The 13,995-nt window shown below is 44.1% G+C and overlaps 1 protein-coding gene across 1 annotated transcript in view; it reads left to right on the top strand.

Moving 5' to 3' along the window:
- The window catches only part of VIPR1 (vasoactive intestinal peptide receptor 1), a 102,985-nt gene that overhangs the window by 38,032 nt on the left and 50,958 nt on the right, over positions 1-13,995 (top strand). The window contains exon 2 of the mRNA XM_066313911.1: positions 2,539-2,635. Coding sequence (XP_066170008.1) covers positions 2,539-2,635 — 97 coding nt within the window. The remainder of the gene's footprint in view (positions 1-2,538; positions 2,636-13,995) is intronic.

Genomic DNA, 13,995 nt, shown 5'->3' with positions numbered 1-13,995 from the left:
TCAGTCTTTTTTTTTTTTTTTCCAGCAAGTGTTCTGCAAATCTCTCACGCTTCCCTTCATGCTTTTTTAAGGTTAAAATAAAATGGCAAGAAGCACTGTAAATCAAAACAAAATAAATCTATGGTATTTCAGATGAGCCAAGATGAAATTTCCAAAGATCTGTTTCCCTTTGGGGAAAAGAAATATTTGAGAATGAAGACAACTCCAAATGATTCTCCTTCTTCTAGTGTTTGTATTTTTATTTATTTTTAATTTGATTAGAAAAGCACATAATTAATTGTTTATATACTACTAATCAAAGCCCATTCCTAACCTAAAGGAAATTTAAATCTGAACCAGGCATAGCATGGAACAAGGAAGAGAACAGAATAGGTTAATAAGAAATGGCGAAATTAATTTAATGCATTAAATTATTTTATAGTTTTAACCCAAATTTACATCAAACAATTGTTCCTTCAAAGGATTTCTGGCCTTTTTTGTCTTAAAACCTTGACTGGCAAATATATGAACAGGGCAATAAGTCATGCATTTTAAAATGAGACGGGAAATTTTATTTTTTTTTAAATTTGAATTTATTTTCTCGGCTTATTTCTGATGAAGATACATGATTTTCTCAAAATCCTCAAGAGGGGACATTGAATCATTCACTTCTTACTGGCAGAGGTTCCTCCTGTGTCCTCATGATCTGATCCTGAAGTTCATTCCACTGATGTTTTTTCCCACATTACATTTAACAGTGACATTATAAACTCCAGCCAAGGCTTGGCTCTCCTGACATCATTCCCTTCCCTCCACCTCTTTGCATCTGGATTTCTGAGATTCCTCCCTGTTGACTTCCCTTTCCAATTCCTTTAAAAGACATGGGGTTTGGAGCAGCCTCAGTTTGTGGCCATAACAATGGCCGAGGTGTCCCCTCCAAGCTGGGGGTGTGGTGGTGGTGACAAGGGGACACTGAGATATGTGTGAGCTCCCAGCTTCTTTTTTCTTAGAGTAAAAATCACCATTTCCACATTTTATGATTGGGGCAGTTCATGAATTGCATGTTATGAGGAGTCCACCTTTAATTACCTGAACATTTATGGCCACTACAAACACAACTTGATCAGGGCTCACTGGGGAGAAACCCCTCGAGGGGGAAAAAGCCTTATCACTGAGAATTTCCTGATTTTTGGCTCCTTGATCTTCTAATCTGCATCAGAGAGTCTGTCCTTTGCTTGATTTGGGGTTTGTTGTGCTTTGAATTAGCGTGAGAGCCAGGAGATAGGGAATAAACCATGAAACACAGATCCCACTGCTCCTGGCATGAATATTCAAGCTGCTGTCTCCCTACCCTACATAGCTGGTGTTGTTGGTTAGCCAGACAGGGTTTGCAGAGCCTAAAGCAGCAGAATTGCTCCTGATCAGCAGGAAAAAAAAAAAAAAGGTTGTGGGTTTCGTTTTTCCTAAGGAAATGGAGGGAAACGCTGGATTTTCAGCAGGCTCTGGGTTTCTCTCCCTCCTCTTGAGCAAATGTTTGGAGAGAATCAGAAAAGAAATCAAAAAGAACTATGAAACCAAATCAGATATCATACTCATGTCTTATTACTTTGTTGTTTGCCTTAAGTAATGTTTTCCTGCCTGTGAGTCAACCAAAAACCAACATTTGGGTGACCTTGGCCAATGCATCAAGGCTGGATACCGTTTGTTTGACCTACTCAAGTCCAGAAAAGCCATTCTCAACCTGCTGGGTCACCTTACTGGTAGACAATTGTCCAATCCCAACAAAATGCCTTTACAGATCTTCCATGATTCATCGTGAATCCCACTGAGGGATGGGATGTCTGGACCAAATTTCTCCCCAAAGTACCTGATGAACCTCAAGAATTGGGAATCTTTGGCTCAGTAAAAATGGATTTTTTGCATAATATTTGATTTTCCTGGGTCAAAACAAAGTAAAGGCACCATTATGGATGTCACTCCAAATCGTGCCTTGCACAGAAACGCGACAAAAAATTTCTGTAAAAGGCTGGGCACATGTTGGAATTCTGGGAACTTAGATTTTGGGGTTTTGGTCTATAGTAATGCATGTGAGTCAAGATGGAGAGCTTTGGGTGTTGTTTGAGTCCTTCTTCTTCACCTTCTTCTTCTTTCCTCTTCATGGGTTTGAGTGGTTGTCTGTAATTGGGTGAAAAAGTCTGCATTGAAGGCCTTGGGTCAGAAATATCAATAATATACTTGTCACCTCGTTATTGGGTGATTATCATTTAAATAACCTTGGAAAGAGTTAGAAGCTCTCCATTTTACCTCGTTTCTCTGACTTGCCTTGTGAGACTATACATAAATAAGAGATAACAAACATCCGAGTCTGAACTGAAACATCTGCGTTTCCCGTGTATTAATCCTGACCTGGGCAGAGGAAAAAGAAACCAGAACTTTAACAAACGTAACATCTGTGCAATGGTCCTGGAGAGCTCCAGCTTGCCCTGGAGGTTGTGAATCCCCAGGAATGCCTCCCTGAGGACGGGCTCTGCTCACTGTCCCCTTGTGTGTCCCCTGCAGGCGTCCAGCACGCGGCCGGAGTGCAGCATCATGCAGGAGATCGAGGAGGAGCGCAGCCAGTGCCTGGCAGAGCTGACCTGGGACAACCACACCTCAGGTATGGCAACAAACCCAATCCCGCAGCCTCACAGCTGCCTTGTCCTGGCCATTCCCCAGCCTTTCTGGGGCAAAGATTCCTCCAGCTGCTCTTCAGGAAGGAGAGAAATGGGTGTTTCCAAAGCACGGTTTAGTCAGCCAGGAGTTCCAGCAGCTCTGCAGGTTCTTTTGCAGCCTCCTGGCTGGGAAAGCCTAACTGAGATGTTTCATTTGGTTTAATCATAGTTGCCCACCTCTCTGAACTAGAATTTTTCCAATTTTTCCTTGAGAACCGAAAGCCTGAAGTTCTTCCAGGCTTTGAATTACTTCAAGAGAAGTTGTTGTGATCTTGTCCTTTGATTGAATTACCCTCCCTCCCTTATGCCAAAATTGCTGTCCTCATGGTGAAGCAGAGGGTGCCCCAAGGATGTGAAGTGTTTCTGGAGCTGGGACAGGCAGCTGAGATCCTCTCCTTGTCCGTGGAGCTCTCACCACACTGAGAAATCCCCCTGGAGGAGACTTTGCTGTCCTTAACCCTCTTCCTGCTTCAATGATCAGGAAAGGAGGAAGGTTTTGGTGCTGCCCCATCCCATCCCATCTCATCCCATCCCATCCCATCCCATCCCATCTCATCCCATCCCATCCCACCCTGTCCTGCAGCAAAGCTTTAGGACCTCAAGTTAAAGCATCCAGTTGGATCTCTCCCCCTCCAAATGCCTCTCCCAAGTTACCAGCCCCGTGTCTGTCAGTAAAGGGTGTGTAGGGACCCAGGTGAGACTGCCAGGATCCCAAAAGAAGGGATCATTTTTCTGGGAAAAGATGAATCTCAAATCCCACTTGATATTTGCATCCCTCTTCCCAAAAGAGGGAAAAGTGGAAGAGAAAACTCTCCATTGGCAATGTTTGCAGCCAGGCCACAGACTGTTCTGATGGAACAGAATCCTGGGACAAGCTGATCCCAGGAGGAGCTTCACTGGATGCCAGGAAGGCTTTTGGCCCCTGCTTTTATCTACTAAGGGATGGTTATCCTTGATTTGGAAGCTGTTTCAAGTGTCCCTGTACAGTTAAATGGAGCCTTTTGAAGAAATGTTCTTCTGGAATCCACTAAAGGGAGAACTCAGGGTGGATAAAAGCCTTCATCTGAAAGCCAGCTAAATGCTTCATTTCGTTTTCATGGATATTTAAAGAAATTAAATTAAATACAATACTTAAAAACTTAAAAGGAGAATAAATAATTGAAGTGATAACACTTCTTCTGTTTTCCAGAATGATTTTTCTCATTGGAAAGTTTAATCCAAAACTGGGGTGGGGTTTTTTGGTATTTTTGGAGGGTTTTTTTTTGTGTAACAACAGAACTAAACCAATGCAAGTATTTTTCCAATTCTGAAGTAAAGACACACAGCCATGTTGTAAGTCATTAATGCCCATAGCAAGTATGTAGAAACCCTTTGGAAGGTTTTTTCCTCTGATGGAATGCTGAAATATCAGCCTGGGATAAATCTGCATTTCCACCAGTCACTACTGATGAATTGGGCTGTTTCAGAAATTGCAATTTTGAGCACAGGAAAATGGTTTTGTCCATGGGGACAGTACTGGAACTGGAGTGACAGGACAAGGAGGAATGGCTTCAAACTGACAGAGAAGGTTTGGATTGGATATTAGGAAAAAATTCTTTCCTGAATGGGTGGTGAGGCCTGGCACAAGTTTCCAGAGAAGCTGTGGCTGCCCCTGGATCTCTGGAAGTGTCCAAGCCCAGGTTGGATGGGGCTTGGAGCAATCTGGGATAGTGGAAGGTGTCCCTGCCCATGGAATAGGGTTGGAAGGAGATGAATTTAAGATCTCTTCCTTTGTGGAAAGCAGTTGGCATCCATTTACCCCAAAACATCAGCAGGTATTTAAGAGCTCAATACCTGACTTTATTATCCAGACACTCACAACTGCCCTGGAGGCAACAGAAAGAAAACCAGAATTGTTGGCTCTAAATGGGTGAGTGTATGGAGAACTCTGTCATGTGCTGTGTGGACAGATAATTTCCAAGTGCCTACATGGGATGTGTTTCCCCTTCAGAGTGATCACAGCATGTGAGCACAAGTAGGTCAAAGAAGGTGTTTTTTCTGGAGTGGGGCTCCATAACTCAATAAATGCGGCTGAGCTGTAAAATCAAACTTTGGACTTTGACGGTTGGGGGAGAGGGGGAAGTTTGTCAGAGAGAAATCTCATGAAGGTGATGATATGAGATCGTATGAAGGTGATGACTGTTTCATCTGAGTGCTGCTGGAAAGAGAAATCCTAGTAAAACACTGAAGAAAAATATCATTTTAACCCAGTTCCATGGCCCAGAACAGAAGGATGGAGAGCAACCCAGGCTCCCTGTGATCTGCAGTGCAAACCTTTGATTTATGGTCAGGTAGTTGTGTTGCCTTCTGCACTTCCCACGCCTTTTCAGGAAAAGGAGAAGCACTTGAGGTTTAACGAGGGATTTGTCATCCTTTCTAATCAAATGAGTGGAAATGAACAGTGCCTCAGTACATTCTGGAAAGAAAGCTTTGTTTAGGAGCCATTATCAATTGTATTGATCAGAGGGGCTTAATCACAGCTCTAATTTGATGTGTCAGACAGATTAGTCACTTGTTAAGAGCACTTGATGCTGGTGCTGATCACTGGCTGGGGTAAAGCAGGTAGATTTCCACTGATAAACAATAAAGTCCTTCTTAACCCTTTTTTTTTTTTTTTTTTTTTTTTTTTTTTTTTTTTTTTTTTTTTTTTCTTCAAACACCCACCCCTTCCTCACAGGGCCTGAACACACCTCAAATCCAGGTTCTTTTCAGATTAAATTTCTTCCATCCCTGGAAGTGTCCAAAGCCAGGTTGGACAGGGCTTGGAGCAACCTGGGATAGCAGAAGGTGTCCCTGCCCATGGCAAAGGGTTGGAAGGAGATGATCCATGTGGATCCCACTATTCCGCGTTAGGAGTGTGATTCAGTAGATGTGGATTTACCCATAATTTGAGGAGATTTGACAATTGGACTTGATCATTTTAGAGGTCTCTTCCAACTGTGATGGTTTTGGGATTCTACAGCCCAGGGGTCATTAAATATTGCCCAACTCTGAAGCTTGTTCAGCTTCACAGGAAAGGCTGCAGAGGATGCAGTGAGGGGGAAATCCACAGGGAAGAGCAGCTGAAGCTGGCAGTGTATACAGAGGAGAACCAAATGGCAGTGAGATCAAAGTCTGAGCTTTTAAGGGAATTTTTAACCATCAGAGGACACCCAACAGCCTCTCTGCAGGAAGGAGAGTTTTATGGACCTCGTGGCAGGGCTTTCCCATTTTCTGGAAAGGTGTGTGGGATGCAGTTGTGTTGCAGCACAGGGTTGGATTTTGTGAGCAGGATTGGCCTGGCATTCCTGTGCCCTGGTGTTCTTTAACTCCCTGCTGAAATGACTAACAAAGGCATCAAATGACACGTGATTCAACACAGGAGGGGATTCTCTGCCATTAAAATCAGGAATAGGGAGACAGAGGCCAGATTCACGTGGGCAAACAGCCATGGGATGATTTTTGGAGATGGGTTTCCACTTGGTTTTGGGTATCTCTGGTGTGGTCTGGGTATCTCTTTCAGGATGTGATGAATCCTGTTCAGTCTGTCTCACCTGTTGTCACAATATTTAAAATGAGGGGAGCCTTAGTGAGCAGCTCAGGTGTGTAGGAGAAAACCCACATTTCACAGATAATCCCTGTGCTGGTGTTCACTGGCTTGGAGGGGGTTTGGCCAGGTGAGGTGAAATCATGACAAGGGGGTTGAACAAGACGACCTTTAAAGGTCCCTTCCAACCCCAAATTATCCCACAATTCTGTATTTCAGAGAAGTGAGGAATGCAATCCCAGCCTCACTGAAAATTGGGATTTAGCTCCAGATGCTTTTTCCAGCTGGGACAAACGTGTGCAGCACAGTGGGAGCTCAGCTGATAATGCACTGGACAGCAGTAGGGCAGCTCTTCCAAGATTTGGGATAAGGGGCTTTGCTTCCCAGACTCACAGACAGAGGCAAATCCCTCTCTGTGAAGTGTGCCTGAGCTCCCGAAGGCTGCAAGACAGGAATCACCACTGCGCTGCTTCCCTGCTGACTTTCACTTGCCTCTTTTATGTCATGCTCCCAGAGCACAGAGGAGCATTTCTGGGTTTGTTTTTGAAAAAGTTTCCCTTCTCCACGGTTGTAATTTACACACAGTTCAGCTTAAACTGAAGCACACAAATGAAACGATAATAAATAAAAATGAAGTAGCCCTCTCTTTGTTAAAAGGGCAGGAAAATCAATCAGGTCTAGGTTGGCTGGCTCAGCTCATTATCTGTTTATCCCATCATTGCTAATTAATTTGCTCTGCAATCAGATAGTGTTTCTGAAGCAGGAGAGTTATTTAGGGATAACAGCTGGATAAGGAGCCATGGCTCGTGTCTGGGTGGGATGAGCAGCTCTGGAGACCCAAGGGTTGTGCAGGAAGCACGCCCTTCATGGAATCACAGAATCATGGAATGTTTGGGTTGGGAAGGACCTTAAAGCTCATCTCATTCCAACCCCCTGCCATGAGCAGGGACACCTTCCACTATCCCAGGTTGCTCCAAGCCCTGTCCAACCTGGCCTGATGTCCCTAGCCCTTCAACACTGCACTTTTTTATTTGCTCTCTAGACCTGTCTGTCTTGGAAACAGAATAAAACCCAAAGAAAAAGTCTAAAAAATAGAAAACAGGGGGAAAAAATAGTGTCATTCCCCCTCCCAAATGCCTCTTCACATCTCCTTGCACATGCCTCAGCCTTGTTTTTAGGTAGAAATGAGTCCTGCAAGCTCATCACCACCATTGTTCACATAAAAAAAAAAAAAAAATCCAGGTGGGAAAGGGCCCATGCTGTTTAAACTCTGAATATTGCTTTTGCTGCTCCACAATGGAGGCTGGCTTGAAAAACAAAATTTGGAGCCTGGGGGGGACTCTGTCAGTCTCCCCCTAAAGAAGTCAAAGCAAGTTTGATGGGAGGAGAAGGAGTGAGCATATGGAAATTAAAAATCAAGCTGGAAAAAAAAAATTGATGAAGTTTAAATTAGGAGCTTGTTTATTCATCACCATCTGTTTATAACACAGCAAGATAAGAAATAATTAATAGTTCCATGCTTGGAAAAGTTCAAGTGAATTTTCACCTCCCACTTGCATAAGCCCTGCTGGGGCACATGAGGTGTTGGTGGGATTTTTGGGACAATCTTGTTATCAGCAACTCTCCAGGTGCTGGAGAAGGCACCACGGGGCTGATCCAGCTCAGGAACTCCAGAGAGTGCCCAAAGTAGGGTGGGGAAAAACTGTGGATGTGGCACTTGAGGACATGCATCCATGGGGAACGTGGTGGGGCTGGGTTGGTGGTTGGGTTTGGTGACCTTGGGGGTCTTTCCCAACCTCAAAGGTTCTGTGGTTCTGTCCTTTCAGAGTTGTGTAGAGCTCTCATAAGCCTTGTACCATATCCATCAACCTCTTCAAAAATCCTGGGATGAGAGGAATGGCATTAAATGACAGCTGTTGGTCTACTAGATAAAACCCTTTATCAAACCTCTGCCAACAAACTAAAAAAACCAGTTTAGTTCAGTCGGAAATACATTTGAGCTTGATGGTCTCTCTAAAGGTGAAAGCACCTGCTGGACTTTTTGCCATGTTTTCTTTTATTAATTTTTAATTTACTTTTTTCCTATTACTCCAAGCCTGGGTGATACAAAGGGCCTCAGTTCATTTCCTTGACAGGGTGGCTTCTCCTACAAGAGTACAAAATTCATCCATGAGATATCAAGACCTTAAACCCCAGACTTTCAGTATCAAAGTCAAGCTCCCTTTTATTTAGCAGGAATTTTTCTCCCAGTTCTTTGGCAATGGCCGTGATGCACAATAGGACAGGTCCTTCCAAATGGCCTTCCTTCACCATTCTGTCATTGTTGTGATACGATACGAAAGACTAAATAATTCAGAAGGCAAAAGGTATAGAAAAAGAAGATTTTTTATTGTCTAGTCATTACTACTATTTACAAGGTGTTTCAATACAGACTTAACTTGATCAGTGAATAGGAACAACACGTTTTTAATGCTGTTAGTTAAACTGCAAAAGCAGAAAACACCAGCTAAAGAAAAATTGTTTTGAGAAAAAATAGTTGTTTGCTAAGATTGTTTTAAAGAAAAAGCTTTCTTAAGAAATTTCTCCTTGAGGAAATGTTAGCAGCTGCTAAGCAGGCTAAAATCCTCTCAAACCCACACCTTATCTCTCTGGGACTCTTCCCAAACACCTTCATGCTGCAGCTCTTACAGAGGTGCAACCCACTCCCTGAAAACTCAAAATGAAGCAATCTGCCATGGGGTTTTGAGAGGAGAAGCTTTACAGTCTCTGCTGTGAAAGCTGGCCCCTGAAACACGAGTATCACTACAATTTGGGACGGCTCAAATAATTATACACAGAACTCCAGTTCTTTGGAGGGCATTTCAGCAAAAGTTTATTGAAAGACAGACTCATATAGCATTTGGATGCAATCAATACTGTTGTCATTTAGAGCAACACCTCTCAACCTTTTCTTACAAGTAAACAACAAGTTAGAAAAACATCAGCTGCTAAGGGTTTTCTACCTTAACTGTTTTTCACCTTCCAAGGATGGTTTTGATTCCTCCTTTGGATTTCCCAGGCCAGTGTGAGAGAGTTCTTTCTGGGCTTGGCTTTCCCACAAGCCCAAGCTACTGCCTGAAGCCTAAAAATCTGTGCTCTGAGCACTGTCAATTCCCACACATGAGGAGAGAGTGGTGTTGTCCCAGTGGTAAACCCAGCCTGAACCCTGAGAACCATCCCCAGACCTTGGTGTTGGCTGCTTGGATCCAGCCTGAAGCCAATGCTGTTCTTCCAGGTCAGGAGTTTCTCTCTGAGGAAACAGCAGTCAGCAAGGTTTTCCCTAAAAATGGTTCTTTTTCTGTCCATCCTTGCTCTGAGACCCAGTGCTCACCTCTCCAGGGAGCATTGGCAATTCCCAGTTGAGTTTTGGGGATCAGTGAGCACTGCTAGTTCCCAGTTGAGTTTTGGGGGATCAGTGAGCACTGCTAATTCCCAGTTGAGTTTTGGGGATCAGTGAACACTGCTAATTCCCAGTTGAGTTTTGGGGATCAGTGAGCACTGCTAATTCCCAGTTGAGTTTTGGGGATCAGTGAGCACTGCTAATTCCCAGTTGAATTTTGGGGGATCAGTGAGCACTGCTAATTCCCAGTTGAGTTTTGGGGATCAGCGAGCACTGCTAATTCCCAGTTGAGTTTTGGGGATCAGTGAGCACTGCTAATTCCCAGTTGAGTTTGGGGGATCAGTGAGCACTGCTAATTCCCAGTTGAGTTTTGGGGGATCAGTGAACACTGCTAATTCCCAGTTGAATTCTGAGGACTGCTAATTCCCAGTTGAATTTTAGAGATGTGGTTTAGAGGTGAACACAATGATTCTGGCCTCAGCGGATTTAAGATCTTTTTCCAACCTTACTGATTTCCATGCCTCCAGCAGTGATCCCTCAGCTGCTTCTCTGAGCTCACCCATCCACCTGAAGTGCCAAATGCCCACCAAAACCAGGATGAAATCCCAACACAGCACCTCATCACTCCTCCTTGAGGAGTTAAGATCTGATCTTTTGCCTTGACCTCACCTTTCCACAGATGTTAAGACATTCCAACATCCATTTTCTGCCTCAAAACACAGCAGGGATGGAGGCTTTGCCTTGGTTTTGCCTGTTGCTGACTCCTGAGTGGAAGCTCTCTAACGAGCAGCAGGGTTTGTTTGACTTGGGAACAGCTGTCCCAGGGTTTTTCGGGATTAGCAGCCACTCAGTGGACATAAATTTGTGTTGGAAAAGGGATTTTAGTTTGGAGAATGTGTCGCATTTTTAAATGCCAGCAGAGGTTTTGGTCCCTTTTCTTTTTAACATGAGATAATAGATAAATGCACACAGCCTTAGCCGTGCAAATGTTATAGAAATAAGGAGAAAGTGCCATTGCTGCAGGCCAATGGAAAATAAATTCAAAGCATTTTCAAAGCTCTGGATAATTGCCCAGATTAAAGCCATGTATCCAGAGGTTTTATTTCTGACAGCAGCTTGTGTTTGTCCCTTTCCCATCCCATGAGTTTTCTGCTTAAAATGCCTCTCCTTCCTCGTATTTTCTTTTTGTTTTTCTGTTAATGTTGACTGTATCAGAGCACTGTCATGGTGATATCCACCCTTTTTACCTGGGATAAGTACACCAGAGAATATTGCATACACCCTAAATGATGTTGGGAAAAGCATTCCTAGAGGTTGAGCCACTCATCTTCACTATGAATTTCTTTCTTGGAGAAACCAATGTGGGAAAAAAACATCTAGGAAGGCACCAAAATTCAAAGTCTGATTCTCTATAAATCCAGTTGTCTACAACTCCTGGAAGAGCAGAGGGATTTGAGTGAGGAAACCCTGGAATAATCTTTTAAGCATCCTCTATGTCAGAGATCTTTAGAGGCTGCTGAGGAGATAAGTCATGTTTTTGGCAACGCCCTGTGTAAACCTTCCTCTGAAATCTTGGATCTTCTCTTTCAGTTTACATGTTCTGGAGTCAGGCAGAAGGGCTCAGCTCACAAATTTGATTTATGAAAAGGAGGGGTTAAAAAAAGTCCAGTGTTTATTTAGTTTGCTGGTTAAAAAAGGCTGAAAGATCACAAACTTTTTTTAAAAAAACAAAATTGTTTCCTAATAGATGTTGTTGATGGAAAATCTCATAGGATTTTCATGCTTAAACATCATCCTCCAGCAACAGTGACTGGTGATTTCTTTCACACTGATTAGAATGACTCAGGTGCATTCTTTAAGGTGCAGACTTTAAGGTGAGGTTTCCTTCACGTGTCTTTGAGTCAAATTTCTGCAAACATTTGGGCAGAAAGTTATTTTTTCGTATATTCCTGCTGAGTGCTTGGAGAGCTTCTGCTTGCAGAAGCCTAAAGCAGGTTTTATAGTAATTTACGGTGCTCCTGTAATAGAACCATGGAGTTGTTAAGGTGGAAAAGACCTTTAAGGTTATCAAGTCAAATCTGTACAGAGTGGGAAAAATGAAATCACAGTCTCTGTCTTTTCACAGATATTGAGGCAAGGTGCAAAGCAAACTCTTTTCATTTGTTCTGAATTTTGGGACCCTTTTTGCTCTCTGTGATTGCCCAAGTCCCTTTTGTGCTGAAGTGGAGCTGCAAATCCCTCAGTGAGTGATGAGCACAGGAGCACCAGAGCAGCAGCAGAGCTCGTGGGTGCTGGGAAGGAGATGCCACCGTGTCTGGGTCACATCCCTGGCAGGATTGTGGCTTTCCTGGGTGGATTCCCTGCCACAGCCTGCCTGCAGTGCTGGAGGGAGAGCAGGCAGCACCGTGGGCATGGAATTCAAACAAAAGGCTGTGGAAAGCTGGAAGAGGAGCTCTGAGGGGATGGAGTGGCTGCAGAGCAGACTGTCAGTGGTGATGCAAATAAAAAAAGTGATGAGATGGAGCTGGGGGAAGGAAAGATACCCAAAGGATGCTGGAGTGTGAGTGGGACTGGGGACAGGAGGACAGCAGGGACTTTTTCAGGGAAGAGAGGGAGGATGGATTTAGAGAAACCTCAGAGCCAAGCTAAACCAAATCTGTCTCAGAAAAATAGGTAAAAAACCTACTCTGCAAGCCCAGGGCAGGATGGGGTAAAATTAAACCCACCAAAGATATAAGGGAGCTGGAAGCTACTAAATAGGCTGGGACACTTCAGCTTGAACAAGAGATGCCCGAGGAGGGATATTAAAGAGGATTTTATGGGTTTTCTCCCCAGGGAAAGGGATATTGTGGTTAGGCGGTGAATATTTTTGTCCTTGTAAAAGAACTGAGCAATTCCTAGTGAAACCAGCAATGAGGGAAATTATTCAAAGGGAATTCAGAAAAGGATATCATTTTTCTGTCAGCGGACACTTAAACCGTGCAATGCCTCGGCACAGGAAGTTGTGAATTCTAAAAATTTCCCTGGATTCAGAATCAAAATCCAATTGCACTGAATTTACAAGATTTATGGGAGAAAAATAATCTATCTCTGGTACTTTTCATTATTTCATACAACTTTTAAATAGAAAATTATCCCTCATTTGGGAGGTCTCTGCCCCCTGGAGTCTGTGGTGGCAGTGGTGACCCAAGGCTGATGATGGGTTTTTCTCCACTGAGAATAAATTCAAACTGCCTGGGTGGTGCTGAGTTATGGATTGTTATGGCACCATCTTTTGGAGCCTGTTTCTTTCTGTCAGGCGAGAGACCAGAGCTCAGCTGGGACAGGGAGATTGATGCAGTGATAATTGGCTGTAATGAGACGTTTGTGATGAGGCAAGCCACGGGTGAGCAGCGAGGCTGGGCTTGTCAGGGGGACAATAAATGTCACCCCACGGCTGTTTACAGCCCTGAGAGCTTGGAAACTGCCTGCTGGTATGAAATTGGAGTGAAAATGAGGTTTTATTGCAGCACACGCCAGGCTGGGATGGTGCCCTGGGAGAGCTCAGCCTGGCTTAACTGAGCTGTGCCTTTGCCTTGCTCTTATCCCCGTGGGGACTGAGAGCTCCTGAGACACCCCAGGCATCAAATCTCTGCATCTGAACAGAGATTCCAGGAGCGAAATGTGTGGGAATGCCTTTCAGAAGAGACCTGGAGTAACCTCTCATGCATTAGGGAGAATTTGGTGTGAGGCTTTGAGGGGTGGTGTTCTGTCAAAGCTTGGAGAGAACAAAGCTTGCTCTTGGAGGTATTTTCCAACCTTTTCCATGATTGAGTGAAAGACTGATGTGCTGAGAGGGTTTTTCCCTGAGCTGGGAGTTCACCTGGCTTCAGAGAGTGCCTGGCACCAGCCTGCTGCCATTCATTTCTTCCCTCAGCCAAACCAAGTCCCATCTCAGGGCCGTGCCAAGGCTCTGGAATTCATGTTTATTCATGAGGGAAAATCATTCTCTGCTGCTTCCTAGATAAGCTTTGACCACGACTTTGCTGTAAAGTGTAGATATGACTCCAATAAATGGGGTTTTTACGCTCCAGTCTGCCAGTTCTGCAAACCAGTGTGCCTGGTGAGAATTGACCTGTTTTCTGTTTATTAACCTTTCCAAGGGAAGGGAAACGAGAGCTCTGATCCACTTTTAGCAGAAACAGTGGGAAAGGTGTGCTGGGGTTTCCCAACACCCTGCAGCCAGCACTGTGTCTTCAGCTGCCTCTGAGCCAGAACCTCTTAGAGGAGGGCTCTAAATGAGGCTGCTGCAGCCCTTAGCTGCACAAACCCCTTGCTTGTGGGGTATTTGGCTTGCAGAGAGGAAGGCTGAGCCATTGGAT

The sequence above is a fragment of the Sylvia atricapilla genome, chromosome 1, assembly GCF_009819655.1.
Source record: "Sylvia atricapilla isolate bSylAtr1 chromosome 1, bSylAtr1.pri, whole genome shotgun sequence".
NCBI lineage: Eukaryota > Metazoa > Chordata > Aves > Passeriformes > Sylviidae > Sylvia > Sylvia atricapilla.
The sequence above is the reverse complement of the archived record's forward strand: the minus strand, read 5'-3'. Positions and strand labels throughout refer to the sequence as shown.